This window comes from Microchirus variegatus, assembly GCF_963457635.1.
Source record: "Microchirus variegatus genome assembly, chromosome: 20".
NCBI classification, from domain to species: Eukaryota; Metazoa; Chordata; class Actinopteri; order Pleuronectiformes; family Soleidae; genus Microchirus; species Microchirus variegatus.
The window spans coordinates 2,671,222-2,699,211 of NC_139821.1; the positions used below are offsets into that span (position 1 = coordinate 2,671,222).

The 27,990-nt window shown below is 41.1% G+C and overlaps 1 protein-coding gene across 1 annotated transcript; it reads right to left on the reverse strand.

Moving 5' to 3' along the window:
* Positions 1 to 266: 266 nt before the first annotated feature.
* On the reverse strand, positions 267 to 27,990 carry LOC310941927 (transmembrane and coiled-coil domain protein 3-like). The gene is made up of 5 exons (XM_083907181.1): positions 27,868 to 27,990; positions 4,170 to 4,340; positions 3,298 to 4,079; positions 2,048 to 2,183; positions 267 to 1,054 (listed from the first exon to the last, which is right to left on the reverse strand). Exons 1-5 carry the CDS (start codon positions 27,868 to 27,870, stop codon positions 749 to 751), a joined length of 1,398 nt encoding a protein of 465 aa, XP_083763307.1. The 5' UTR covers positions 27,871 to 27,990; the 3' UTR covers positions 267 to 748.

A 27,990-nucleotide genomic window follows, 5' to 3' on the forward strand; every position in this document is an offset into this window, starting at 1 on the left:
TTTTTGTCGCTAGGAACAAATGTGTCGGTTTTTGTGAGACGACATTTCTAAACGTAAAAACATTTATTAAACGAAACCAAAATGGCTTGAAAATAGAACACAGAATGGCACATAATCTCCCCTGTATCTCTGAAGGGCTTTACGATCGTACGTTTGATTAAAAAAAACGTACATTTTGCGAATATTTTGACAGATATCGCAAAACGGCGTTATTAGCAATTGGTACAAACGATCGTTTTCATAAAAATAGCGATCGAAATCAAGATGTGGAGTCCGTCAACATGCAGCGGGGCAGAATTTCAGGTTTTGACGCTAACAAAGAATCTTTTTCACGATTGCGATCACTGTGACGTCCTAATGCGACAATTTGCCAAAATCGCGATTGATTGGTCAATCCAGAGGCCAACGATCACGCGTCCATCCTTGTTGCGATGAAAAAAACGTGGTGTCACGTTGCGTGAACTCGTTCCAGCTTATTCGTTGTGTTTTTGTCCGATTTTTCCAATGTTTACGTTTGCGTCCTCGGCGTATGCTCACTGCTTGTCCGCGTGCCGTTTCCTTGGAATTATCGCAGACTCGCGCGGACACGAGGCCGCGAATCCGTTCGCGACATGGCTGAGGAGCTACGGCTGGTGTGAGGCTACATTGTAAGCTCCTCCCACCCTCGGTTTCTGTGTTGCCACGGCGACGCGCGCGCGCGGCCAAGGTTTTTGGTACAAAGTGTTGGTCCCGGGGTTTTTTTTTCCAGTCAGTGCGGCAGCAGCAGCCGCTCCAGCGCGCACTGCATGTGTTCCCAGTTCTTCCACAGCAGCGCCAGCAGGGACACGCCCACGCAGGTGAGCGCCAGGTGGAGGCGGCTGCGCAGCAGCGGCGCGGCGAACTTGGCCGCCGTGGAGACGCACACCAGGATGACGGTGACGATGGCGAGCATGATGTTGATGCACTTGCCCAGCAGCACTTTGGCGTCGGCGTTCTCCAGCTGCACCGTCTGCTGCTGCTGCTGCTGCTGCAGCTCCAGCTTTGAGACGCGAGTCTGACACGACTCCAGCACTTCCTGCATCACACAAAAACACACAAAGGACGATGGTTAAAGTCCCCGGATTGGTTTAGCTTGGTTTAGCATCATTGGTTCTCGCTCTGAAGGTCCAGCAATCAGTTGTTAAGGTCACTTAATCATCACACATGGAAGGAAAACGGCTTTGCAGTAAGTGGTGACCTGCTTAGCGTTCCGTAGCGCGGTGCTAGTACGTTCATTTCAAGTTTAAATTCCAGGGTTTTTACACAAACGCGTCTTTAGCTCTCGTTAGCGCTTTAGCGCGGACGTTTCGCTCTAAATGAGGACAGAAGAAGTCTGTCTCACGTGTCGTCTCACAAAAACCGACACATTTGTTCCTAGCGACAAAAATGTGTCCCAAAAACAGCTGTTTTTAAAAGGTTAAAACGTCAAATATATAATCAATATCTGATCTGTTTTCAGGCTGAATTCGTTTTAAAAGATTGACTCGTTTAAAGTGGAAAAGAAAAGAAATTACTAAAGCTAACATTTTTTGCCGTTAAGACAAAAACTAAATTCGTAGACAATCGTCACGTGAACGGCAAAACAGAAATCGTAGCCCAGACATATACGCACACCACGTCTTCACAGGAAGCTCGAAACTATCGGAAAAAATCCTTGCCACTTGTCGCGTGACGCACAACATTCCAAACTTTGTCTCCTGGAGCGGCGTACGAAATATTTTTTTTACGGCGCAGACTGCGATCTGATTTCTAGAGCGCGTGACGGGATAAAGACATCGCAGACGACAATGCTAGCTAAGGTCAAAATTTTACGTAGATCTTGACGTGAGCAAAAATTACGCTTCTCCACGTGTGATATGGAGACGAGATAAAAAAAAAATGTTTTGTTTTATCTGAATTAATTGAAGTTTATTTTGTCCGGAATTTTTTTTTAAATCGTCTTGTTTTGTCCGCGCGTATTTTCTTTGTCATGTGGTGCAACCGATAATAGGCGACAGTTTATCAAGCTCTCGATATAATAACCGCTCACCTGTATGTCTCTGGCTCTCTCGTAGGCCTGGTACGCCACTTTCTCCTCGATGCTGGCCAGCTCCTGCTTCAGATTACTGGTCTCGTGCTGGTGCAGCTCCGTCAGGTCGTTCAACTGATCCTCCAGACGCTCATACCTGAACACAGAGGTCAGACGGGGACGAGTGAAACTATGCCCTCGGTCGACTTGGCAACAGTCCGAGGGGTTTGTGCGGAAGCTCCGTCGCCCTATTTATAGTCGACAAAAGCTTAGAATAATAATAACGGTCCCAATAAAACCGTCAAAAGAGCTCAAATAAGTCCAGCGGCTGACCGGCGATCACAAACGTGAGTGCTCGTCGTCCAAGACAATAGGGACTCTTTTCACGCTAGTGGAATGATTTAGGGTGAATTCCAATTCCTCGCTTAACCCTCAATCTTAACCCTCAATCTCAAAAAATGTGCGCTCCCTCTAGTGCAAGTGCTGTCCCGATTCTCAGAAAAACTGAGTTGAGGGGTGAGTTTAAGGGCTGTATCGCTCTCAATGTTGAGATTTTCCAAGACCACCCTTGGGAGCGAGGGCTACCCAGAATGCATTGCGTGTTTTCACGTGAGAAAGATGGCGTCGAAAGCAGCGAATCAAGTGCGCTACAAATTAAGTGTTTTCTTTGTTAATAGAGATATAAAAATGACGAAAACCATTGTATTATCTTAGTTTAGGCCCATGTTATGGATTACTGACGTCATTGTTGCGTAACATTTATTTTTATTTTACGATCGTTTGTCAATAGCCGGCCGGTGCGGATAAGCGATCGTTCGCTATCGTTAACCCTTCAATAAGCCGTGGTGTGTGGTAACTGTCAGCTGAATATTTGTATGAGTATCATCTTATAACTAACTGACAACCTAATAACTTGACTGACAAACGGATCATAATAAATAGTCCTGACGTAAATGTGTTCTTCTTCTTCTTCTTCTTTTTTGGAGTTGACAGACTGGACGCAGCTTCTTTCGCGTTATTCTGCCCCCTACAGTCTGAAGACGTATATGCATTTAAGGGGTGTCCCATTTCTAAGTGACAAAATAACCCTCAACACTTGGTTTTGAGGGCCAGTTAATATTAAGGGTTGAGCTTCAGGGTTAAGATAGGAATTGTAATTGGCCCGTAGCCTCCGTCAGTCCACTGGATTTCTTCCCAAGACTTCTTCCAATTAGCTTATTCCTCTTAGCGTCTGCTAAACACTTGAACGTAAACAGCAGTCTTGTCCTCACCTGTATCGTTCCTCCTGCAGCACCTGCGTGAAGTAGCTATAGTCCCGTTTGAACTGCGTGTTCATGGCCTCCATCTCGTCGGCCAGCTGTCCCTGAGCGTCCCTGACCTCGCGCACCATGTCCACGATCTCCGACAGGCGCCCGTTCGAGTCCGACCTGCCGGGACCGGCGCCGGAGCCCGCCCCCGAGCCGCCGGCCGGGTTCCCGTTGGAGTCGGCGGACGCCGACGTGCCGGTGGAGCACTCGTCGTCGCTCTGGTACTTGGCCGTCTTGCTGACCGTGGTGGCGCTGCCGCTCAGGCCGCGCGCCGCGCCGTCCACCTGCAGCCCCGACGAATGCTCCATGGAGCTCTTGAGGTGGGCGATGTTGTCCGCGCTGCCGAACTTGTTGCGTATGAGGTTGGCGAACTCCCGCGACTTGTTGAAGAAGAAGGGCGGCGAGAGCGACACGCCCGGCCCGATGGTCTTGACCTTGTCCAGCGCCGGGTGGCGCCCCGTGGCGCTGACGTCCTTCAGGCTGCCCTCTTTGCTCTGCGAGCCCGACTCCTTGCCGTCCTTGTGGCCGCTGTGCTTGCCGTTGGTCTCGGCGTCCTTGGCGCGGCGGTGGTACTGCTCCAGCTTCCTCTGCAGCCGCGCGATGCTCTGCGCCGACTTCTGGTTCTTCTTCTCGAAGACCTGGCGGATCCGCGACGCCTGCTGCTTGTCGGCGTTGTTCACCAGCTTCAGGTACTCGGCCACATTCTGGTCGCGGGCCTCCTGCTCCACCTTAATCTGCTCCGTCACCTGAAGGGATTATAGAAGACCATGATGTCAAGACGCAAAGCGCACGTCAAATCTACGACGCGTCACGTGTGAGCTCGCGTTCCCGCTGACCTTAAGGATTTTCTGCTGCAGGCTGTCGATACCCAGCGCTCCCTTGGAGAAATCCAGGCCCACGCCTTCACTGCCAACGCCGTCCACCGCATCCAGGTTGGACTCTGAGCCGCCGCGGCGAATGGGCACTGGGATGCTAAGAATGTTGACATCGCAGCCGCTGCGCTCCGCCTGTGAAGACAAAAAATAAAAAATACTCAGAACTCTGCTTTCGGACGTGCAGAAAGACTTTCGAGATCCAGAGACTTTCTGGATCTGTACAGATTCACCCCGATCTGGTCAGATCTCGCAGAGATAAACACATCTGAACTTAATCGGTGAGTCGATTCTTAACGAAATCTCACGGGAACATACATGGGCGATCACCCATCATCCCCCAAAAAAATTAGATCGATCCGTCAAAAAAAACTGTAGACAGGAAGTTGCTAACGGGAGAACAAACCTACGCTGACGAAAACATACCCTTTTTGGAAGTAGTAAAAATACTCAGACTATTGTGCGGACTTTTTCCCGGCCTGCCTGCAAGTCACATTCCCAGAAAACAATCGATCCAGCGCAAGATAAACACACAAAAAGCGTTGAAGTTGCTTAAAAATTGGCGGGCCGACAACTGAGCCTTGAGGAACGCCATAAACGAGAGCAAGTGTCACGCTTTCTGTTTACTCAACGCTTCAACGTTTCAATTGAACGCTACAGACATTTTTCTACTCCCGTGAAAACTAGTTTTGACGTAAAACAAGCTCCCACTTGATCCAATTTTCCTCGCCGGATAACTCCCCTGTGGATAATTTTTACGAAAACATTTTTACGGCACTTTTTGGTCGGAGAAGTTTGAAAACGGTGTTTGGCGTCTAAACCGTTCTCATTCAGGATAAATGGTAAAGGAAACGCACACGGACGTAAAGCCCAACTTATACTCCTGCGTAATGTGCTCTACGTAGGTTACGTAGAGCCTCTGCGTCGTCTCAGGCTGCACGAAATATTATCACTCCGTCAAGGGACAAGGGAGATGGCAAGAGCTGCGATTGGTCCTCAGGACAGACCGAGCTGATCACCGCCGACAACGTCGCTGCCAAACTATAAATGCGTCGTATCTTAACGCACAAACCACGTGTTTAGACTCTAAATGGCTAATTTCTCGCCTCAAATTATCTTAAAACTGCGTTCCGTGACACAGAAAAGTGAGAAACGGCCACTGTTTCAACAACAACAACAACAACAGTCTTTCTCTCTCCGACGCCATTGCTCACTGTAGCACAAAAGCACAACAACCTTGCGCAGCGACCCCTACTGATCGGGCGGGGAATTGCAGCGCTTATGCGTCACCACGACGCGGGAGTATGAAGGCTCGAGGCGTCGCAGGCCAACTATTTTGATAATCGATTAATGGGTTGGAAGCTTTTTTCATGATTAAAACAAGATTTCTGATTGTTTCGGCTTCTTAAATGTGAATATTCTCTTAGTCTTTGCTCCACATAAACAAAGAAATCATTAAAACTCATTTTGGTTTGTGGACAAAACAAAACATTCAAGAACATCGTCATTTCCAGGTTTGACAAACACTGATCAATGTTTTTTTTTTTTAACATTTTCTGACATTTTATGGACCAACTGATTCGTCAATTAATCGAGAAAACAATCGACAGATTAATCGATTACGAAAATAATCGTTAGTTGCAGCTCTAATGTGGCCTTTAGACTGAAACTGACGAGATTTATTGAATGCATCTCGTTAGCGGCTCCCGTTAGCTCAACGCGCCGCGAACCCTGAACTCTCATTCGCCTCAGGAGTTCAGAATATTTGAATATCGGACTAAAAAACCTCATCCCAATGCTAAACAAACGGTAAACACTCGACTCTCGAGTCCACTCGGGGCCTTCGGGGTAAAACAAACACAAACCTACTGCACTATTTTGGTTCCCTTTATTCAAAAAGCTCTTTCACCTTCACGGCACTCGACGAACTCGCTCTCGTCAAAAGAGGATGAAGAGCGTATCGAGTTTTGCCGAGAGGATTCTAAAGGGTTTTTTTCAGATAGGATGCTAAATCTGTCTCGACGCTGAACAATGGTCCGTCGGCAGAGCAGCGACTCCAAACAACAAACCTCCCCCGGAGCCTCTTGTACTGGGTAAAAAAGACACTCTGCGTTTGACAAAAGCAGACGATTATGTAAGGGAAGTGAAAATATTAGACCGTGGTGTCTGCGGTTGCCACGGCAGCAAAGCACAAACAGACACAGACTTTAAAGGCTTTAAAGACACATAAGCGAGCAGCTGACGTGGCCTGAAGGCAGGTTTTGTCCACTTTACTTCCTTAATGTCTTTGTCTTTAACTGCGATCGTCAAACCTACAGCTTCTGCTTCTCTTTTAATCATCTTTCCAGTGTTTCTCACGCTTCCTGATTTACAGACGGAGGCGGCAAAAGAAAAACAAACCTTAAATATCATGATAATATCGTACTGTGACTTAAATATTGTGATAACATCGTACTGTGACTCAAATATCGTACTGTGACTTAAATATCGTGACAATATCGTACTGTGACTCAAATATCGTACTGTGACTTAAATATCCTGATAATATCGAATTGTGACTCTAATATCGTACTGTGACTTAAATATCATGACAATATCGTACTGACTCAAATATCGTACTGTGACTCAAATATCGTACGGTGACTCAAATATTGGGACAATATCATACTGTGACTCAAATATTGTGATATTTCGGATTTTAAATTAAATATCGTGATAATATCGTACTGTGACTTAAATATTGTGATAACATCGTACTGTGACTCAAATATTGTACTGTGACTTAAATATCGTGACAATATCGTACTGGGACTCAAATATCGTACTGTGACTCAAATATCGTACTGTGACTTAAATATCCTGATAATATCGAATTGTGACTCTTATATCGTACTGTGACTTAAATATCGTGACAATATCGTACTGGGACTCAAATATCGTACTGTGACTCAAATATTGTACTGTGACTTAAATATCCTGATAATATCGAATTGTGACTCTTATATCGTACTGTGACTTAAATATTGTGATATTACGGATTTTAACTTAAATATCGTGATAATATCGAACCGTGACTCAAATATCGCATTCTTGATTATTGTCAGAATCGATTAATCTGTCGCTTAAAATTTAAATTATTTTGCCCACAAACTCATAATCTATTGCATTTTAAAGAGTTATTTGCAGAAAAACCAAAGAATGTTCATATTGAAGAAGCTGAAAACTCACTTTAATTCTTGAAAAGAAAAACTGCTTGAATTGTAATGTGATTGATTTAGTAATGAATTAAAAGCAGAATGAAGCTGCATCCTTCAGCCACTCACAGGTCAGTTCTGTGGTCCACGTGGTGTTTTTGTTGTTTAAAACTGTTTGGTTATGCATGAAAAGCTCTCGGGGCTAAATTTAATTTCAGGAAACTGCCGTCGTCAGAGGAACTCGCTGTGAGTTGGGATTAAATAATTCATGTTAATTTAAGGACGTTTGTTATTTGTTTTCCATGTTTGAGTCCATGTCAGGAAAAACATGTTGCATCGTCACAGCGTTAAATAAAACATAAATAACTGTTTAATAATGTATGCGGACGTTCTTCTTCTTCCACACAATTACATGTTTTCCCCTTTGTGTTGGTTTTATTTCCCTGAGGAAACGTGTGTGGGTGTGTGTGTGTGTGTGTGTGTTTTTGTACTTGCGGCATTCTGAGGACCAGTGAGGGTTTTTAACCAACAAAGTGAGGTCATTTTTACGGAGTGAGGACATTTTGGCTGGTCCTCACTTTGAAATCACTTCCTAAGGTTGCTATAACATGCCATACTCAATTTGTCAAAAAAAAAAATCTAATTTTGGACGACATAGTATAGTATGACGTTTTTGTCAAATTTTGGACCAAAAATTTTGGCTAAAATTTTCTTTTCAAATTTTGGGGCAATTTAAAAAAAAAAAAAATTGTCAAATTTTTCTTACAAATTCTGGGTCAAATTTTTGTTTTTCACATTTTGGGTCAATTTTTTTTTTCACATTTTGGGTCAATTTTTTTTTTCAATTTTTTTTTTCACATTTTGGACGACATAGTATAATATGACGTTTTTGTCAAACTTTGGACCAAAAATTTTGGGTCAAATTTTGGGTCAAATTTTTTTTGTCAAATTTTGGATGACAGTATAATAGTTTTTGTCAAATTTTGGACCAAAGTTTATTTGTCAAATTTTGGACCAAAAATTACAAAAAAAAATTTTTTGAAAAAGTTTTCCAGACCTTTTTGCTCTGGGGATCCACCTGCAGACATTTTGTGGTACTGCACCCAGTAGTTCTTTATAGATGTCATTCATGAAGTAGATATTTGTAATTGTGTTGATTTATAAAGTGGAAATGCTGGTCCTCACTTTGTCAGCAACCCAGTCTTCAGTATGCAGCAAGTACAAGAATGTGTGTGTGTGTGTGTGTGTGTACAGTAATATAAACAGCCTCACAGGTCACTGCAGGGCTCAGCGCTTCAGTACTGACCACAGATCTGCTCCGTCTCTGTGAGCTTGGACTCGTTGACTGTGATTCATCGCTTTAAAAACACACTGTGACCTTTGACCTTCCCGCTTCTGTGTCGGTGGCTGAAATTTTTTTTTATTTAACACAGATTTTTGCGCCGTGTCTATTTAACGATCATTCTCCTTTGTCTTAACTTTTCTCATAAACTCACTAAGACTCACGGTTAAAGTGTATAATAATAATATGCCGATGACGTCGTGTTTTACCTTGGTAACAGCTCACTCTGTTTAATGATTTGTAATCAGTGCAGCTGATGAAGAACCTTTATTATTAACTCATCATCACATTAGTCATGAATCATTTCTCTGATTAACCTTTAATCACTCGTTTGAAAGCTGAAGGACACAAGCACCTAGCGCTTAATCACACACACACACACTGGTCCTTTAAAAAACACAACATTTATATCACTGTCATGTCAGGGAGACTTTATTTAAACATAATGCATCATCACGATAACAGCTAAATAAAAAAAAAAGTTGTATTGTTATTGTTACTGTGGTGTTAAGTTATTAAGATTGTAATAAAAATCCTATTGTCATTGTCATCTAAACTTAAATATTGTGATAATATCATATCGTGACTTAAGTATCGTGATAATATTGTCTTAAATGTCATAATATCGACTTAAATAGTACGATATTTTCACACTAATTAAGTAACAGTACGATATCATCACGATATTTACGTAACAGTGCGATATATCACGATATTTAAGTCACAGTATGATATTATCACAATATTTATGTAACAGTAGGATATTATCACGATATTTAGGTAACAGTGCGATATTGACACGATATTTCAGGAACAGTACGATATTTTCATGATATTTAAGGAACAGTGCAATACTTTCACAACATTTAAGTCACAGTATGATATTTTCATGATATTTAAGTAACAGTACGATATTATCACGATATTTACGCAACAGTACGATATTACCACATTATTTAAGTTCCCAGTACGATATATTCACGATATTTAAGTAGCAGTACGATATTTTCACGATATTTAAGTAACAGTACGATATTATCACGATGACATTACTACGATATGTACGTCACGGTACGACATTATCACGACATCAAAGTGGCAGTACAATATTACCGCTTACATTCCGTTGTTATCGCATGCTCTTGCAGCGTTACAGCGCCACATACAGGCCTGGCGGATACACTACTTTTGTAGTGTAGTTTGTTCTTACAGGTTTCTGGAAACATTGCTGCGTTTACAGAAAACTTTTAAGAACAACAAATGTAAAACATATACAGTGAAAGAGACAGAGATCAGAGAGAAAAGTGTGTACAAACAAGTGTGGTCCAGTAAAGCTGCTGCAGCAGCAGCTCCCTCTAATCCAGGATAATCTGAGAGTCTCAGAGAGGAAGACGGAGCTGGATGTAAGAAGGAAGGAAACCTCGCCAAGGTTAGAGAGAGAGAGAGAGAGAGAGAGGATGATGACGACCTGGCACGAAACACAGAGGAGGAGGAAATGATCCAGGAAAAACCTCACGTCAAGATTTATTTCCCCACTGAGGCGTCTCAGATACAAAGAGACACGCCGTCCCCTCTCCTCCCCCAGCAGCCTTCAGGTAATCAGGGTCAGATTAATAACAGCCAATACACAGAGGTGGGACTCAATAATTTGTCAAAAAAACAAAAACAATCAGCAGCTGTCAGTCGCTGACGAGAGAGGAGACGGATCCATCAACGCAAAGTTGTTTACGCCGAGTGTTTCACCTTCTCTGATAGACTTGAAAACAAAGATTGTTCTGGTCCCCAAAAATCCATCTTAAATGTTCAGATTTAGACGCTTTAATATCAACGTTAACGGGAAATCTGTCGGTCGGACAAAAACAAGAAGCTTCGGATGTCAAAATTCGGATGCGGAGAGGAACGGGGATATTTAAAAACCCATTTGAGCATCAAGCCATCTGACGTAATTACCGCGTGGGCCAGCGGAGGGCGCATTGAGCGCAAGACGGTGTAAGTCACGTCGTACTCAAAACGCGACACCGAAGCGTCTTAAAAGTGCGAAAGGGCGGAAGTATTTCCAGTTCTACGACACAGACGAGAAAATAAGGTACAAACGTGCCGACTCACCTGTTAGCTAAGATGCTAGCATCGCAGATCTTTCACGTTTTCAACCTCGTGTGACTAATATTACGTGTAATAACAATAAATGACGTCATATCTGTGTGTTTCGGAATATCTTTAAAGGAAAGGCACGTCACATATTTACTTATAAAGTCATATTTTTTTGGGAGGTAAACTGTATAAATGTATAAAGATTCGTCTTTTTGGGCTAACGGACAACATAACAATATTATTTTTACGGATATTTCATAGGCAAAAGATGAAAATAATCACTATTTCCAATTTGAGCATCACGCCATCTGATGTAATTACCGCGTGGGCCAGCAGAGGGCGCATTGAGCGCAAGACGGTGAAGGTGTCGCGTCTTAAAAGTGCAAAAGTGCGGAAGTATTTCCAGTTCTACGACACAGACGAGAAAATAAGGTACAAATGTGCCGACTCACCTGTTAGCTTAGATGCTAGCATCACAGATCTTTCACGTTTTCAACCGCGTGTGATCAATATTACGTGGAATAACAATAAATAACGTCATTTTTGGAACGGCACGTCACATATTTACTTATAAAGTCATTTTTTTGGGAGGTAAACTGTATAAATGTATAAATCTTCGTCTTTTTGGTCTAACGGACAACATAACAATATTGTTTTTACAGATATTTCATAGGCAAAAGATGAAAATAATCACTATTTCCAATTTGAGCATCACGCCATCTGACGTAATTACCGCGTGGGCCAGCGGAGGGCGCATTGAACGCAAGACGGCGTAAGTTACGTCGCACTCAAAACGCGACACCGAAGCGTCTTAAAAAGTGCAAAAGTGCGGAAGTATTTCCAGTTCTACGACACAGACGAGAAAATAAGGTGCAAACGTGCCGACTCGCCTGTTAGCTTAGATGCTAGCATCGCAGATCTTTCGCGTTTTCAACCTCGTGTGACTAATATTACGTGGAATAACAATAAATAACGTCATTTTTGGAACGGCACGTCACATATTTACTTATAAAGTAAAATTTTTGGGAGGTAAACTGTATAAATGTATAAATCTTTGTCTTTTTGGGCTAACGGACAACATAACAATATTGTTTTTACGGATATTTCATAGGCAAAAGATGAAAATAATCACTATTTCCAACTCCAAACAACAAGATAACTAAAAAACGGAAGTTGCTCTTTGATTCATTCATTTCAAAATGACCCCAAACATTAGCTGAAAATGGAAACTAGTCTTTTTCATGGAATAGAAACATTCAGATTACAGGTATTAATTACTCTGCTCTAATCAGCTTGAACCAGATCAACTCTGGTGTGCGTTTGAGTGTCGCGGAGTGGGAGAATAACGGGATTAAGTGAATCCAGATCAAGAGATTTAAGTTTACCACGACAGACGAGGAAAAGGTGCTTAGAGGAAAACAACACCTGGCTGCGAAATAACAAACTAACTAACGAACAAACCAGCGTCGGGAAACCATCGTTCTTAACCATGAAATGAACTAAATGTGCTGCACGTGGCGGAACGGCATTAAAACGAGTGAATTCATTAGTTTTACGAGTAAACAATGAGATAAATTAGCACGTTGTGGATCCTCGGGGGTAAAGTATCAGCGGAGGAGAAGTCGTTAAGACGATTTCCTTTAGGGAACACGAGCGAAAACATCACGGAAAAATCCATTTAACTGTCGTTGAGCAGAACTTTCTTTTCTGGTGCCTGTTTTTCTAAACTAACTAACAATATTAAACGTCAATGCCTGATTTACATACTCAAAGTTCCCAAAAAGGCTCAACCTCGACGATATTTCGCCAGGTTCACAGTGTTCCAGCACAGACGAGCATCTCTGCTAATTCATGACTGTACTTCCTGAGGGCGGCAGAGACAGAAACACAGAATATTATGGTCCTAAATTACACCTAAATTACAAACCACAGCATCTGCAACTCAAACTCAGACGTATTCAGCAAGTCTCAGCTCTGTGCATGAATAATAAATGAAACGAGGCTCTTTAACAGCGAGAGCTGTCATTAGCGTTAGCGAGCGTGCAACTCCGCGGTCTGTTTTGGCAACTCTGAGGTTTCACTTTCACTTTCTCATCAGGTGATCTTTACTTCCACTTATCTACACTTCGCGATACATGGTCCACGATACCAATAATATCGCGATACGGCGATTCTTCCGTAATAAATATATTGTGAGACAATCATACGGTGAAACATCGCAATATCTAAGTGAAGAAAACAATATCTGTTTTTAACGGCGCAAGCTGTCATTAGCGTTAGCATGAGCGTGCACTCCACGGTCTGTTTTGGCAACTCTGAGGTTTCACCTTTACTTTCTAATCACGTGATATTTATCAACACTTATCTACACTTCACGATACATGGTCCACGATAGCAATAATATCGCGATACGGCGATTCTTTCATAATCGATATATTGCGAGACAATCATATGGCGAAACATTGCGATATCCGTCTAAGTGAAGAAAACAAATATCTGTCTTTAACAGCGCAAGCTATCATTAAAATTAGCGTTAGCATGAGCGTGCACTCCACAGTCTGTTTGGCAACTCTGAGGTTTTTTGGCCGACATACCAATAAAGATGCATAATTGCAGAGAGGTCATTAAATCTCGTCTATAGTGAAACTTATAGAATATTTCCACATCTGTGTTCAAAAAACAATACTTTCAAACGTCTTTTTCATATATTGTTAAGTTTTTGATGATTTTCTTACAGAAAATATTCACAATCCGTTTCTTAAAATCCCATTTGGTTCACTGCATCCCGACAAATAAACCTAATATTATGCATACTTGCGTCACAGCACATGTAAATAAATATAAAAAAAATCATATTTGTAGAGGACGCCAGTATACAAGTGAAGGAGTTGGCCGCCTAGTGTTTTATTCACGAGTCGTATCAGTGGATCTTTACGTGTTTGCAGTCAAGAATCAACCGATTCCATCTCCCCTTGTAACTCCTCCTCTCATCTCTAGAGTAAACATCTCTTATCGCCACAGTCGACTTCAGTGAAACTGACTGTAATAATGAAGTCGGGGGGAAAACGCCCTTAAAGTCAAGTCTGTGATATATAAAGAGAGAGAAAAAACAAACTCTATAGAGGCTACGTTTATACTGTACGTACACTTGTATGTGCTGATAATATTCACTCGCCTGATTGTCGTAATTGTAATTGTAAAAATGTGATTTAAAAACAGCATTAAATGTTATATTATGAACTTTTTTTGACTGAATTTGTAATTGTTTTGTATCGGCCATCAGCAAAGTTGTTATTTTAAACATATGTAGCAGGGGTGTGAATCATAGCTAACCTCACGCTACGCGATACGTGGTCCACCATACCAACGATATCGCGATACGGCGATTCTTTCATAATCCATATATTGCGAGACAATCGTACAGCGATAATCGCGATATCTGTCGAAGTGAAGAAAACAAAAATGTGAACGTGAAAAGTGCAGGATTTCTCTATTCATACGATACTATATACGATACATGGTCCACGGTCCCAATGATATCGCGATACAGCGATTCTTTCATAATCGATATATTGCGAGACAATCGTAAAGTGATAGTCGCGATATCTGTCTATGTGTAGAAAACAAATGTAAACATGAAAAGTTAAAGTGCACGATTTCTCTATTCATACGATACGATATGCGATACATGGTCCACGATACCAATAATATCGCAAGACGATAATTCTTTCATAATCGATATATCGCGAGACTATCGTAAAGTTATAATCGCGATATCTGTCTATGTGTCGAAAACAAATGTAAACGTGAAAAGTTAAAGTGCACGATTTCTCTATTCATACGATACGATATGCGATACATGGTCCACGATACCAATAATATCGCGATACGGCGATTCTTTCATAATCGATATATTGCGAGACAATCGTACAGCGATAATCGCGATATCTGTCTAAGTGTAGAAAACAAATGTAAACGTGAAAAGTAAAAGTGCACGATTTCTCTATTCATACGATACGATATGCGATACATGGTCCACGATACCAATAATATCGCAAGACGATAATTCTTTCATAATCGATATATTGCGAGACAATCGTAAAGTTATAATCGCGATATCTGTCTAAGTGTATAAAACAAATGTAAACGTGAAAAGTTAAAGTGCACGATTTCTCTATTCATACGATACGATATGCGATAAATGGTCCACGATACCAACGATATCGCGATACGGCGATTCTTTCATAATCGATATATTGTGAGACAATCGTACAGCGATAATCGCGATATCTGTCTAAGTGTATAAAACAAATGTAAACGTGAAAAGTTAAAGTGCACGATTTCTCTATTCATACGATACGCGATACATGGTCCACGATACCAACGATATCGCGATACGGCGATTCTTTCATAATCGATATATTGCGAGACAATAGTACAGCGATAATCGCGATATCTGTCTAAGTGTAGAAAACAAATGTAAACGTGAAAAGTAAAAGTGCAGGATTTCTCTATTCATACGATACGATATGCGATACATGGTCCACGATACCAACGATATCGCGATACCAACGATATCGCGATACAGCAATTCTTTCTTAATCGATATATTGCTAGAGACAATCGTAAAAACTATAATCGCGATATCTGTCTACGAGTAGAAAACAATATCTGTTTTTAACGGCGCAAGCTGTCATTAGCGTTAGCGAGCGTGCACTCCACGGTCTGTTTTGGCAACTCGGAGGTTTCACTTTTCACTCTCTAATCACATGAGGTTTATCAACACTTATCTACACTTCGCGATACATGGTCCACGATACCAATAATATCGCAATACGGCGAATCTTTCATAATCAATATATTGCGAGACAATCGTCAACGATACATCGCGATATCTGTCTAAGTGACAAGTGCAGGACTTCGCCGTTTATTACCAACATAGGGAAAGGTCAAAGGTCATAAAGTCTATGTAGTGAATGTAAAAATGCATTTATAAGTATTCATTTACGACGATATATAACCAAATAGGGCGTTTTCACACAACTGTATCAGAGTCTAACTGTGTTTCTGCTTCGTTTTTGTGACAACAGTGCTGTAAAAACAGTATTCAGGTCACGCACGGAGGTAAAAAAAAACTTCCTGTCAGTTCACCCTTTTAATTTTTTTTTTAAAAAGGACAAATGTGAGTAGAGATGAGATATTTGGTTCATGTAAATCGCTCGTCAGGAGGAGGCTCGTGCCTGAGGAGGATCAGCCGTGACTCTGTGGCCATCAGAGGAGACTCCCGGGGGGAAGGAAAACACACACACACACACACACACACACACACACACACACACACACACACACACACACACACGCGCACGGAATACATGAAAAGCCAAACAGATGGAAAAATCAGAAAAACAGACCAGAATACAAAACACACAGGGTCTGAACGTGATTTTCAGCCTTTTTTCTCATTTCTATACGAGAACATTCGATCATTTAAGGACGATTTTTACATACATTTACAGCATAACGAAGATTATCAGTAAAGTATCAAATATCACTTACTTAAATATCAACTTTAATTAAAAAAAATTGTTCATATTTGGTCATAAATTGTCATAATTTGTCCTGCATGTAAGACTCCTGCTGTAATGTTTGTGTTCACCTTTGTTCTACTGTCTGTAATGTACTGTAAACACACACACACACACACACACACACACACACACACACCCAAACCCAAGGCGAGGCCGAGGGGAAGTAAACAACTTGGGTTTTAACGACTGTGTCACCGCGATGACTAAAGAGCGACTTCAAGTCCTGACAAAGCAACTGTTTGCACACGCGCACACACACACACACACACACACACACACACACACACACACACACAGATTATGTGTGTGTGTATAATACTGTGTCGAGTGTTGTTACAGACTATTATTTCAAACATCTTTGAACTTGAGATACAGGAGGTTTAATCTCAGGTGTGAAACGGGGGTCAACTCGGGAAGCGAAGTCTCTCCCAGTTTCCGACTTCCGACGTAAATGGAACGCACTATAATGTTTTAGTTTTTTTTAGTTTCTTTGTTATTTACTACTTAAAAGTCATTCATTTTTTTTTTTATAAATGTTGTGTTCCATTTCCAGAGCTGGGAGTGATGTCATTTCCCAGTTGACCGCGTTCCGGAAAGAAATCGTAAAAAATCACACGGGTATGGGGCTAGCCATTGTTAGCGGTACCAGTCCAGCCTCTAAACGGTATGTTATAAAAACACACACACACAAACACTGTCGTAAAAAATACCTAGCTGGACGGAACAATAACACTTTTTCGCATACCGATACCGATATTGGTATGCGGAAATACCGATACCACTTTAGATGTTTGAAACTATGACGCTTTTCAAGCTATTTCTTAACGACGTAACACGACTCAGCTAAAGCGCTGTTACCGATTTATTCTATTTTTTTTGGTTTTACATTTTTGGACCGATACCGATGTTGGGTATTGTGTCAGCTCATCCCTAATATCTACAGATAAACACTGCTATGTGTACGACTGATTAACCGTAGGAAATCCGAGTTCCAGAGGCCGTTCCTTTCCCCGTGAACTTGGAAATTCCAAGTTCTGACTTGAAATAAAACAGCAACGTTCTATTCCAGCTCTGTTTTTCGTCCATCAGATTGTCAGTTTGCTGCAGCTACACAAGCTCTGGGAAAACTCTCACCCTCGACACTACACTCACTCGTTATCAGACCACAGATGGAACGGCTGAAGGAGGAAAGTCATGTCCGACTGAGTCTGATTTGATGTATAAAAGACTACATCGGGACATTAGGAACATTTGAACTGTACGACCAACATTTGAATGATGCAATCACACAGCATGCTAATGCTAAATGTTAACTTTACAGCCCCGTAAGGTGGACGTTAGCACGCTTAAAAGATAACCGTTCATTTGTTTGAATAGTGTTTAAAATGTTAACTTTACAGCCCTCTAAGGTGGACGTTTTGCTAACATTAGCATGCTAATAAGATAACTGTTCATTTGTTTGAATAGTGTTTAAAATGTTAACTTTGCAGCCCTGTAAGGTGGACGCTTTGCTAACATTAGCATGCTAATAAGATAACTGTTCATTTGTTTGAATAGTGTTTAAAATGTTAACTTTGCAGCCCTCTAAGGTGGACGTTTTGCTAACATTAGCATTCTAATAAGATAACTGTTCATTTGTTTGAATAGCGTTTAAAATGTTAACTTTACAGCCCTCTAAGGTGGACGTTTTGCTACCATTAGCATGCTAATAAGATAAATGTTCATTTGTTTGAATAGCGATTAAAATGTTAGCTTTACAGCCCTCGAAGGTGGAGGTTTTGCTAACATTAGCATGCTAACTGTTCATTTGTTTGAATAGCATTTGAAAGGTTAACCTTACAGCCCTGTAAGGTAGACATTTCTCTAACATTAGCATGCTAATAAGATAACTGTTCATTTGTTTGAATAGCATTTAAAAGGTTAACTTTACAGCCCTGTAAGGTAGACATTTTTCCAACATTAGCATGCTAATAAGATAACTGTTTGACTAGTGTTTAAAATGTTAACCTTACAAGTTCAGCTCATGTTTGCTAATTTACTAGCACTGAACGCAAAGTACAACTTTGAATTGTTGTATGATTTCAACAAAATACCGTTACGTTTTCACGTGTAAATAAATGAAGTATAATTGTGGTTACAATGGTGAGGAATCATCGTCTGTACTTTAGCTGGTTAGCTGAATTTGACTGGTTAGCTAGATTAGCTTAGTTACAACTAGCATCTCTTAATTTTATCTCTGAGATTTCTTCACATTTTGCAGTATCTTCACTGCTTCACAAGTACTTCATTCATCAGCCGTCCGACGTAGGGCGAGTTAGAGTTGACGACACAAACACTTGTTAGCAGCTGTCAATCTCTTTGGCTAATCTGATCGCATCCTTCGTCGTTATAATTGAACTAATGTCCCCCCTGAATGAACGACGCTAATGAGATGTGATGATAAAGGGCTATATTTGGAGAGAGGCGCATTAAAAATTCATTAAGTTTTGACATTAGAGTCTCATTTCCTACAATTTAAGGACGCCGTTTAAGCTCAGCCGAGTCTCCTCGGGGACACAAATCTAATCGTCTAGTTTTTCTAAAACATATCATATATAACTGTTGTAATATTGTCACAGCAGACACATTAGGGCTACGACCAATCATTACTTTCATTTATTGATTATTTTTGGTCCATTAAATGCCACAAAATGGTGGAAAAAAATGTCTCAAAATGACAATTATCTTTGTCCACAAACCAGAGATTGAGTTTTTTGCTGGTTTCTTTGTCACAGAGGGAACAATAAAACAGAAAAATGTCGACATTTAAAAAAGCTGCATTTTTACACTAACAGACATAATCTGAATGTAATCCAGTAGTTTCGGGTTCCGCCGCGTTGCCTTGTGAACAGAAAACAAGGGAATACAGCGAATCAATAATTCACACTACAGTGAGAGAAGAGAAGAGCACGCTGGGGATGGATATCGAGTGAAAAATCAATCAACTGTTGGCAATCCGTTAATGTGACGCCGAGTGTCCGAGTGTAATCCACACAAACATCTGCAGCGTTTACGACAGGACGCGTGCGAATTAAAATCCCCGTGTTTATTTTTGTATATTTTTGACCTGCTTTATGCTTCCATTTGTGCAGTTTGAGGACACGGTGGGGAATAAAAAAAACTAAGTTGTAATCCCTCCTCCGCTCTCTCCTCTACTCTACTCTTGTAATCTGAGATTTTAATCTCAGCTTTTCCCACAGCGAAGATTACCCCCGGTCAGCCTCTGCTGTCGTTCAAACTCTCGGGAGGACAGAAAGGCAGAAGAAGAAGAAGAACTCCACAGGTGGATCAACACCAAGATCAATGTCAAACTTTAATTAAAGTCCTTAAAACACTATGACGCACTTTTTGCATGGGATTAACAGCCAAATTACATGGGATTAGAAATCTCAATAAAGTAGGAGTTGCTCGGTCATTCTGGTTCTGTCACATCCATAACACCGGAATTTGCCCGTGCAACAGTTAAATCATATTAACTGGTTGATTTTAATGGCATTTTATTAGCCACGTAGCCTCGGGCCAAGTAACTTTAGGTGCAGAAAGCTACGGGATTAGCATTAGCCTTAATCTTGACGACATTATTCCAGACCTGCAGTACCCTGATATCTTCAACTTCCGGATTAACTTCCCTTCATTTTAGTCACTGAAAGTTTACAAGAGCCTGGAGGCAAACAAATAATCTGGCTTTGTGAAAAGAATTCCGCTAACTGCTAACGATTGCACTGTTGTCACCGGAAGGGTAAATGTCATAAAGTAGCATAAACGTAAGCATTAGCAACGGGACAGTGTCGTGTAAATAAGTGCTGTGTTTACGTTTGTAGCTCTTGGTAAATCCAGTCTGAGTCCATGATTTACCAAGAGTTAACCACAATCCATTGCTTCTGGGTTCCAAGGGCTCTACTAGCAGCGATCGATCAAGCCGTCTGACACATAGTCCGACCAGAGGAACCACAGTTTGAGAACCACTGGTCTACAGAGTTAAACAGAGGGGTTACGTCACCTCGGTTGCTCGCATCAGTATATGAAATGTTCTACTACTCCCTAACAATGAGTCATCGTACTCCCAAAATAATCCCACTGGAACAAACCATTATTATGTGAACTTGAAGTTGAACTGACTTTGATTTGCCTGAGCTGCAACAACAACAATGACAAAGTGACCGTGTGCGCGTTAGCCGCTCGGGATAATCAGCTAATGAATTGATCCTGTGATAGGAGCAATGCACAAACAAACACAAAGCAATCAATTTTAATGACATTAAAGTATCATTTTAAGGATCTTGTCATACATTAAAGTATACTATTTCTCCTTTTTCAATATTTTTATGGTCATATTGACGTCAGAATCCTGCAATTCTGTATTCGTGTGGCCACGTTTGTTTCGTTAAGAGTCGTTTCAAAGAGGTTCGGAGCAGCTACAGGTGCTAACTTCATCTCACCGCATCACTGGAGATGATGTGGTGTGTTCTTGTACTTGCAGCTTACTGAGGACCAAGTGATGGGTTTTTAACCAACAAAGTGAGGTCTTTTTTTACAAAGTGGGGACAAAGTTGGCCCGGTCCTCACTTTGTTTTCGTTGAAATCACTTCCTTAGGTCGTAAACACGCTTTACTCTGATTTTAACGCAAACAAAACCCCCCTTTTCCAGCCCCTGGTGTTTCTCACACACACACACGTTTTGCTCTGGGGCTCCGCCTGCAGACATTTTATGGTACTGCACCCGGTAGTTCTTTATAGGTGTCATTCGATATGACATAGATATTTGTAATTGTGTTGATTTATTTAAGTGGAAATGCTGGTCCTCACTTTGGCGGCACTTTTACCCGGTCCTCAGTATGTGACAAGTACAAGAATGTGTGTGTGTGTGTGTGTGTGTGTGAGAACACAGGATCTCTTTGATGGGTTAGAGCATTTGCGCGTCGGTTAATCCGCATCGCGTTACTCGCACACCCGACATCGCTGCTGCTATGTGTGTGTGTGTGTGTCCGCTGAGTCTACTCAATCCCTAATCTGTGAGAGTGAGTGAGAGTGAGATGGGATACAATCCCATATTTTGCATATCACCGTTTGCTTCTTCTTCTTCTCACGCCTCGTTTAATCCACGATACGATAAAAAGAGCGAGAGACGAACATGTGCACCTACAACGTGAAATATTCCGATAGCTTAAATATCAGTTAGCTTCTTCTTCTTCTTTTTCTTCTCGGGCCGACACGTCGGATTGATTTCAATTCATTCCTACGATACGATAATGAGAAGAAGAGGGAGGGAGATATAGGGAAACTGATTCCACTGGTTGGTTTCCATGACAACAGACACAACTGAGCGGAGCTGGGCTTCGCACAGTGCCATAAAAATCTAATGAAGTGATTGAAAGGCAAAGACCATCAGTCAGAGCCCATTCAACCTCTTTGTCTCTCCGTTATCGACCGTTACTGTTGTGTTGTTTCAGTTTTTAACAATTTAATTAACTATTTCAATGACTGATGAGTGCAAATATGTTCTGTTTTCTTTGCTCCGAGCGACAAATAAATCACTAAAATGTGTAATGATGATAATTAAAGCTGGGCGAAATTAATTATCGATTTTTTTATAATAAAAATTTTAATTAGTTTTCTCTTTAACGTCGTGTAGTTAAGGTTAAGTTGAGTGTTTGAAGGCGGTAGAAACTTCTGCTGTTGTTTTTGTTGTTTTGCCGCAGGGCCCGCCATCTTGTTTATACGCTTGTATTTTGGTGAACTTTAACCTGAGGGGGAGACTTTGTTCAAATGTGCACAAAAGGGAGAATAAAAAACTATATTCAAGTAAAAAAGCAAGACTTTTGTAGTAAGTTTTTAAGAAGGAAAAAAAATTAGATAAAAGTCGTACATTGGGTTTGGTGTGAGAAAATCAGCTATTTCACACAAATACGTTCTCCCACCAAACTTGATTTATGACCTTTATAGATTTTGTTTTCCTTCTAAAAAAGCAAACTACAAAAACATGTTGTGTTTATTTTGTTTTTAATCTTCATTTGTGGGATTTAAAACACAAATTTCCATATTTGGAAACGCGCTACTTGTGATGTTTAATGTAAATAATCGCTGTCTTTAGCTGTTGGTAAATCTAGTCCGAGTCCATGATTTACCAAGAGTTAAAGGCGCCATATTTAAGAATGTGGCCAAAAAAACGGTTACTACATTCAAATTAAAAACACCGAGGGTCTTTTAGGTTTCCTTTTCTGACGTAACTGGCAACCCGTGGTTGCTCGGCAGCTGAGGCTCTACTGACTGCAATGATTGGTAGATGGCCGTAGGTGGCGCCACATGACGCCAAAACATGATTTCAAAACATAAACATGATTTGCAGTCTGCAAAAAAAAATTTTTAATGCTAATATTTTCTCTGTACTGTTGTTGTTGGTGAGTTCAGTTTGTTATATGAACATTATTCCTGAGTCTCTGTGACATATTAGGAGGATTTTTATGGCCAGTTGCTTTAGATTTATTACATAATGCACCTTTAAGGCTAATGCTGATCCTGTAGCTTTCTGCACCTATCGTTACTCAATCACCTCGCTGTTCTCCGGTTAGCTTGGCGTGTTTGACTATCCACCACCTTCATATTTTATTGTTCGCTCCTAGTACAGAAAAAACGCAGATTAGAAATAAAGATCCCCGCAACCAACACGACTCAAAAACAAATCTCCCGGCACCACTAGCGGCAGATACCGCGCGCCAACGACGTGAGATTAGACCTTCGCCGTCTTCCCTGACGTGAAGAGGAACACGCTGCTGCCCGCGGGGAAAACCGAGCGAAGGAAACAACAGCATCACCATCCCTTCCCTTCCCCTCACATCAAACACTCGCTCACAGAGCTGCAGCAGCACCAAGGCCATGAAAGAAATCTTTGAAAGTGATCTAAAAGGATAACAGGAGGAGGTGGGGTGGGGGGGGGGGGGGGGTGGGTGTATGTGAATTAATCATACACCCACACACACACATGGAGACGAGCGACGTGACCTTTAAGAGACCTCAGAGAAGCGTCCACGTTGATGTTACGATAAACAAAGTCAACTCGAGTCCTTCAGCACAGTCACAACAAATCAATTTCCACGCCGACGATGAAGGAAAAACAGTCAGTGCATATGGGAAAAACGTGGCTCAACGTGTTGCGAAACCTGCATTACTTACACTAGCTCTCATGCGCCGGAGCGTAGAATATCGTGTTATTCGATGAATAATAGCATCAAACAGCAGCGCACGATATTGGGACTTTTTGCAGATGTGCTAAATATCTTGGGATATTTGGGTCGCAAACTGATATATATATAAAAACACACTGTAATCAGCCAAAGACCGCCAAGTTTACCAGAGACGACACAAAGACACAGCTATATTTAGATCTGCAGCCAGTTTCTGTGCAAACAGTGTAAAGACGTGCGAGCTGCAGAACATATTTACCACTGGGACGGACATAAACAAACCCAAACGGAATGAAACACACACACACAGGTCAGAACAGAGGACCAATAAACAGGCAGGAAAGTCACAGGAAGTGGATAACGACGTGGAAAAGAAGGCCACCGTGAACTCCGTCAGTGCTTTCAAGTCATTGTTTTTCTTTGACTTTAATACTCAGGCTCAGTACTTGAGTTTCATATATTAGTATCAAAATTGTCACATTTTGGACGACATACTAACCTATGACTTTTTTTTTTTACTTGTTTTTTTTAACTTTTTTTGTCAAAATTTGGACAGACATTTTTTTGTTCAAAATTTGGACACACTTTTTTTAAACTTTTTTGGCAAAAAAAATTTTTTTGTCAAATTTTGGACAAACTTTTTTTTACTATTTTTTGTCCAGTTTTTGACAAAAAAATTCTTCAAATTTTTGACAAATTTTCGACAAACTTTTTTTTTACTTTTTTGTCAAAAAAGTTGTTTTGACAAATTTGTACAATTTTTTTTTTGTCAAAAGTTTGACCATTTTTTTTGTCAAAATTTTGACAATTTTTTTTTGTCAAAATTTGGACATAAATTTTTTTGTCAAAATATGGACAGAATTTTTTTTTTGTCAAAATTTGGACAGAATTTTTTTTGTCAAAATTTGGACAGAATTTTTTTTGTCAAAATTTGGACAAACCTTTCTTTACTTTTTTGTCCCAAAAAAAATTTTTGGGTCAAATTTTGGACAAACTTTTTTTAACTTTTTTGTCCAGTTATTGACAAAAAAATTATTCGCATTTTTGACAAATTTTGGACGAAACATTTTATTTTTACTTTTTTTGTCAAATTTGTGACAGTAACTTGTCTTGACTTTTTGGTCAAATTTTGGACAAAAGTTTTTGGACAAAAAAAGTGTTGAATTTTGGACAACATAGTATGACAGCATGATAGTGTCATAGTTTTGTTGTGAATAACATCTATAACTAGTCTGTTTCAGGAAAAATGGGTATTTCGTCAGTGATTCGAAAATAAATTAGATTCATATCTGTGACGCTGTATTTTCCACGTTAATGATTGAAAACTTCCGTGTGTGGCTCAACAAAAATGTCTCTGTTTGGCCACAGTGACTCAGATTAATTCACCATTAAATCTCACCCATAGATAGATACCCCCTCATTTAAGCAGCAGCAGAAACAGCAGCAGCAGGATGACAGTTGTGTATGTGGGTGTTGATTCTCAGACACACTATTCCCATCTCCCTCAGCGGTCTGACAGCGTCTCCTCTAACAATTATAATCAACTCGCTGCCGAACCTGGAGAGGAAGATTGCACTGGCTCTGGCTCACGTTCTCCGTTAAAAACTGCACCTCCGATCCACTTTCTCAGCCCACACACACACACACACTTCACTTTGTCAAAAACCCTGTGAATGTGAGTCTCTGCTGAAACTGGGTCAGAGGAGAGTGTTATTTTCCTGACGTGACACGTCGTGTTCTCCCAAAACCTTTAGGCGAAAAAGCGTTTACGCCGCACATACCAGGAGAGCACAGCTGCACAGAGTCGCCGGTTATTAGTGATCTACAGATGAGGTAATCTGGGATTACAGTCGAGCCGAATCGATCACTAAATGAACCGTCAACTATTTTCACAATCGACGAATCAGTTTGAAGCTGATTTTTGTTACTGCGTTTCACCGTAATGCATAGAGTGACCACGATTTTGGCTTCTCGCGATCATAAAAACATTAAAATCGCAGAAAAGCGATTAATGCGCCGCACGGCGCGTATGTAAATTCCCATGCTAGAGAAAGACCCTGAACGCACCAGTGTTGCTGCGGCTCCAACTGACGTGTGTGGATCAATAATATGAGGAAAGAACGTGGAAACACGACAGAATGGCAGCCTTTGGTTGAGAAGAAATGTAGGACAACATCTACATCTTTCTGCAGTGCTTTCAAACGCGTGCTCCTCATATCACCGATACACACACTCCACTCGCTAACTGGTGCGTTCAAGGTGTCCCTCCAGCATAGGAATTTCACACACACGATCAACAACAAAGGGCTTGTGAAGCTTGTGAACATTTTTTTCATAAATAAAATATATCCACTGGACACACAAAAATCCTCTGAGGCTGGAAGTTTGTGTAAAACACTTTGCTCCGCCGTGCAGCCACTCTTCCTCCCTCGCCTGCACTCTCGTATTTTGGGGACTGGTATGGCCCACTGAGTCCCAAATATAAGTACTTAAAGATTAAAAAGTTGATTTTGCACAATAGGGGACCTTTAAGGACAAATCGAGGCAATTAAGAAGATAATAGTGAGCGCGGGGGAACACCTTTCCACCGTTCTTTAAGTATATTCTGGATAAAATGCTGGATTTGCAGCCTCACAAGGCAAAGGCATGTGTTTGGATGAGACAAAAGATTCGAATCTCCATCCAGAATCAATGCAAAGTGCACAAACAGACGACCGGACAAACCGGCTCCTCCACCTGCTGCTGCAGCCACAGGCGTAGCTGTTTGCAAACAGACGTCTCCAGAAAACAACAACAACATCGAGCGCAGACGAGAAGATTAGATCGTCTTCCACCAAACCTCATAGGAAATATTTGGCGATTTTAAGCGAATCTCGCGCGAGGACATAACACGACGCAGCGGTTTGAGAAGCAGAGTCGTACGACAGCAGATCGGCTTCATGTTTCTTATTCGTAGTGCAGTGTGCGAGGCGGCGTGCGACACATAAATGTGACAAAGGTGGCGTGGGGACACGGCGTATTGGATCTGTGCTGAAATAAGAGCAAAAAACATTACATGTTTGAGGAGAAAATGTGGAAAATCAGGTCAATTCATCTTCAAACCAAACCCCGTGGAAAAATGTGACAATTCAAGCCCTTGCAGAAATGAGAGTGCAGACGCAAACAATGCAGTGGACTAATCTGATGGTGGTGCTTTGACAGATGAGTCATATAACATATTAACATATCGCCTCCATAGGAATGTGTGAATGATGAAAATAGAGATAGAGCGATATTAGGAGTAGTAATGTCGGAGCTATAGTGTCAGATTTATGTGCCGAAATGCACTTAAAATGTTAAATTTCTACGTTGATTTGTACAAAACTTGCTGAAAAGAATGTTTTGAAAAGCAGGTTCACGATTCCACCAAATCCCATTGGAAATTCTGTCAATTTAAACATCATAGGGACAGAAGTGACCAACTCTGCGCTGTAATATAGTATAAAGTATTAAAAAAGAGTCTTTAAATGCTTTCATATATATGCCGAATTGTACATTATTAACAAGCAAGAGACAAACAAAGTAAAAGTTGCGATGGTATTCGTCACGGAGCGTTAAAACAGTTTGTAAAAAAAAAAAATAGAGAGATTTTCAAGCCGAGTTCACCTTTTTACCAAACTCCATTGGAAAATCCGACAATTTAAGCCTTTTATCCCGCGTGGATGCCAACACGGTGCAGGCAGCGGTATAACATGACACAGTGGTTTGAGAGGAGTCGTATTAGAGTATATCGTCTCCATAGTAAAGGCATTATAATCACTATGGAGACGCAATATGTGAATGAGACCACGGACCGATATTCCGAATTTGAAAGAAAAAAAATCAATTTAAATGTGAAAATGTAGCAGCCGAATTGTACGTTAATGGAAAATAATGACAATTGAACCGAAAACGTGTTCGCGGTGCTCGACCGGGAGCGTTAAAACAACAGTTCGTGTTAAAAATGTCTATTTTATAACAGGGTTTCCGTCTATAACAGACCTCCGCTGTCCGTGAGTGTGTTTTCCTCCCACTCGGCGTGGCCACACATACCGCAACGTAAACGTAATGTATGGGCTGTGAAGCCACGGAGAAGCGGCTCGTTTAAATAAATAAATACATACATAAATAAATAAATAAAATGCTGAAAAGTGTTCGCTAGCGAGTTAGCAAAACACGAGCTAACTTCGGACGAGTACGTGTATTTACCATGTTAGCAGCGCTGTAGCAGAGACCCGACTTCTGTTGAACTTTTCCCCGCAGAAGCAGCAGCGACAGCGGCGGCAGCAACAGCAGCAGAACGCGGAGCTCCGGACATAATCTCTCCGCTGG